Raw genomic sequence first — 3,955 nt, forward strand, 5'->3', positions numbered from 1 at the left:
GATATTCCACCTTGTCTTCATTCCTAATTAAAAAAATGTTATTTAATTAAAAACAAAAATTTATATTTTTATATTATTTTGTATAATTTGATTAAGGAGAGACATAATTTTGTTGTAAGAGACCTTATTCAAAAGTGGATAATGATTAAGTTGTGACGTGTGAACACGTCTTACACAGCAACTATTAAATTAAAGTGTAACACTTTTCTTAAAACACAACTTTAATATGAACAATATACTTAAATAGTGCATTACTCAATATGACATTCATATATATATTTATAATATTTAATTGTATATGAGTGAAGGAACATAGAGCATAACAGAAAAGCAAAGTTTTACGTAGAAAAGATGAGTTTGAGGGAAGAAAATGAAGAAGGAAGGGATTTGAAGAAACCATTCCTACACACAGGAAGCTGGTATCGTATGAATAATGATTCTAGAGAATCTAGTTTGTATAGTTCAACACAGGCCTTTCGTGATGCTTCTATCTCTGTCTTTGTTTGTGTTCTTGTTGTTGCTTTGGGTCCTATTCAGTTTGGTTTCACAGTAAGAAATTCTCTCATTTGGTGCTAAAGTTTCAATATAAAATGGAAATTTTTTAACTCACTCAAATAAAAGGAAAGTTCATTATAGTAAACTTTGATCAATTATTTGTGGCAGGCTGGTTATACATCACCTACTCAATCTGCTATTATCAATGATCTTGGTCTCTCAGTTTCTGAGGTATGAAAATGTGAATCATGAATGTGAGTTATATACTGTTTTAAATTGTGGTTACAGTTGCGGTTACTGTGATTATGGTCATTGGCACCTTTGTGATGCATATTGCAGCGGTTGCGGTGTGAAATGTTTTTTGATTAAAAAATTATTTTTGAATTTGATGCGGCCCGATACGGTCCGATGCAGCCTAAAGCAGTCCAAATGCAATCATATGCGGTTGCGTTACAGTCCGATGTCACCACATCATTGTGATTCAAAATCACATCATAATTGTAGCGTAACACGATCCACAATTTAATCAATTCTTATATATTGAGTCTCCTTTTATATATTACATATATTCCATCTTGTTCTATTTTTCATAACTTATTGTTTTGTACATTTTTATTGCTTAGTTCTCTATGTTTGGTTCATTATCCAATGTTGGTGCCATGGTTGGAGCAATAACTAGTGGTCAGATTGCTGAGTATATAGGGCGAAAAGGGGTACCCATATGTCCTTAATTCCATTTTTCATGGTTTAGTTTAGTTTCTATCTTTCTTGGATAACAACTGAAAATGACCACTTTCATTTTCTTGTCTCAAATTGCAGTCTTTGATTATTGCATCCGTTCCAAATATTATTGGTTGGCTGTTAATCTCATTTGCAAATGTAAGTTGGAATTGGATGATTTCATTTTTCTTTCTTTCTTTCCATTTTTACATAATTTTTTGTGCATGTTTTTTTGGCATGTCCTATCATGCCTGACAGGATAAACTAATATTAATCTTTTGAGTTGTTTGGTCATTGGTGTATTGTATAACTTTATCCATAAAACTCATCGACAACCTTATACCCACAAAAAAAACAATAATAATGGATAACTTAATGAAAAATTAGGGGTGGTAACTCTACCAAACTAACTTGTTGTTTTTAGCTCTAAACTTGTATAATAAAGATAGTTGAAAGCTTGTACTTATGTAAATATCTTATTAAATTAGCCTTATTTGGTAAAACTAGTTTTATAATTAACTGAAATTTGAAAATTGACTACAAAGTACATATAATATTTATTTATTAATGAAAAAATTATTAGTGAGAGTAATTAAATACACAAAAAAAATTTCGAAAAATTATTTTAATATTTATTTTATAATTGGATATTAATAATTTTATTTATTTGGAGATATGGTGATACAACAAAAATAATATGGTTTATTAGTTGAAGATAAGTAATGCATTTTTTAAAGTATTGACAGATAAAATTGGAAAGTGAATTATTGAAAACTCATTTCAAATTTTAATTAAAATCTACTTCGGCATAGTTCAACAACACGGACTTATAGCTATTTGACTCAGTCAATAAACTATTAGAACCACTTGATAAACAAAAATGGAAGAGAACTTGTAACTTTAAAAAAAAAAAGCTTGTAGCATTTGAAAGATACTACATTTGAATAGTGAAAGTAGCTTTCAATAAATCACTTATTTGCCAATTTTACATTCAAAATTTTAAAAAATTACATTGATTATTCTTAACTAAAAACCATATTTTTTTTTGTTGTCTCACCTTATCTCTCACACTGCCTCACAAATAAATAAAATATTTCATATCCAATTATAAATAAAATATTAAAAAAGGAGTGAAAATTTTGATTTTAAATCATCTAAGTATTTAAGTACTCTATTAATAATTATTTAATTAATAAATAATAAATAAATATTGTATTTACTTTTTAGTCATTTTTCAATTTTCAGTCAGTTGCAAAACTATTTTTACTAAACATCGCTAGGTTAATAAGCTATCTATACAACTACAAGCTCACACCTATAAACTACAAGCTAGCTAGTTTTGCTAAACATATGTTTTAGTAGATTTTTGAAAAATAACTTTAGGACACTATAAACTAATTTTTAAAAGATATATACTCCTTTCATATTTTTTTGTATGACTCTAATAACTTATTAATTGGGTAAAATGTTACCTGAAAAATTAGAAACTCCCTACTAAGTTTTATTGAGTTTGGATAGAATAGAAGTTTTTCCATCACATATAAATACACTGCAATACCTCAAGGCTCCAACCCCTTTGTAACTGGTCTTCTATTTTGTGACCTTATACTATCTCTAGCTATTCAAAGCTAAATAAACTGCAGTCATGAGATTGTCTTCTTGACATGCATGTTCTTCATCTTTCAGGACACTAGTTTTCTCTATATGGGAAGGTTGTTGGAAGGATTTGGCGTTGGAATAATATCTTACACGGTAACCTTAAAAGTTTACAATTTTGCTAGTGTAGGATTATATTATATATCCCATAACTATTTGTGTTAAAATTTATAGGTACCTGTATATATAGCTGAGATAGCACCTCAACACTTGAGGGGAAGACTTGGTTCAGTTAACCAGGTTGGTTGATACTACTAAGAGTTACTATTGCATTGATATTTTAGGAACACATTTTATGTCCCAAACTTTGTATTACTTTATGTACACTTTTATTTATTCGTTAGAAAATATAAAGTTAATATATATTTAATTCATGTTTCATTTTTCTGACGAATGAGAAACAACTTATACATGAAATGGTATAAAGATTTGAACATAATATATTTTCCTATATTTTAATGGTTGATATTACAGTTTAACACGTCCTATGTTAGTGAACGTTACTGTTTCTTTTTTGCATAGCTCTCTGTCACCATTGGAATTATGTTGGCTTATTTGCTGGGAATTTTTGTTGAATGGAGAATACTTGCAGTTTTAGGTAATCCTTATAGTTTGTAAATTACCTTCTGCTTTAAAATGGATGGGTTATTTTTTCTTGTAACTATATCAAATGTGATATTCTTAGAAGTTCCTGTTGGGAACAAGCGAACAATCAAATAGTAAAGAGTATAGAGACAAGAGAATAACACAAGAGATTTGGTAACGAGGTTCGGCCAATTGTGCCTACGTCCCCGGGAGCGTTGAGCGGCTACCACTATATATTATTAGAGAATAAGGATTAGTGTTTTACTATTCTTCTCCTTGTTACATTAGGTTTACATAACATCAATATATATAGCCCTCTACCCCAACCCCTTTACATCAGCCCAAGCCCATAACTTGTATTGCTGTTATCTAGAGATATGAGTCATTGCACAACACTCATCCTCCTCCTCATCCTATCCTCATACTCATTCTCGTCCTCATCCTATCCTTATCCTCATCCTCTTCCTCATTCTCGTCCTCATCCTATCCTCGTCCTCTT

General features: G+C 29.8%; 1 protein-coding gene across 1 annotated transcript in view; it reads left to right on the plus strand.

Moving 5' to 3' along the window:
• The window catches only part of LOC109350359 (sugar transporter ERD6-like 6), an 11,430-nt gene continuing 7,766 nt past the window's right edge, over nt 292-3,955 (plus strand). Inside the window, exons 1-7 of the mRNA XM_019591604.1 lie at nt 292-549; nt 664-726; nt 1,119-1,208; nt 1,315-1,374; nt 2,902-2,967; nt 3,046-3,111; nt 3,394-3,469. Coding sequence (XP_019447149.1) covers nt 352-549; nt 664-726; nt 1,119-1,208; nt 1,315-1,374; nt 2,902-2,967; nt 3,046-3,111; nt 3,394-3,469 — 619 coding nt within the window. The 5' untranslated portion in view covers nt 292-351. The remainder of the gene's footprint in view (nt 550-663; nt 727-1,118; nt 1,209-1,314; nt 1,375-2,901; nt 2,968-3,045; nt 3,112-3,393; nt 3,470-3,955) is intronic.

Source organism: Lupinus angustifolius, chromosome LG06, assembly GCF_001865875.1.
Source record: "Lupinus angustifolius cultivar Tanjil chromosome LG06, LupAngTanjil_v1.0, whole genome shotgun sequence".
NCBI lineage: Eukaryota > Viridiplantae > Streptophyta > Magnoliopsida > Fabales > Fabaceae > Lupinus > Lupinus angustifolius.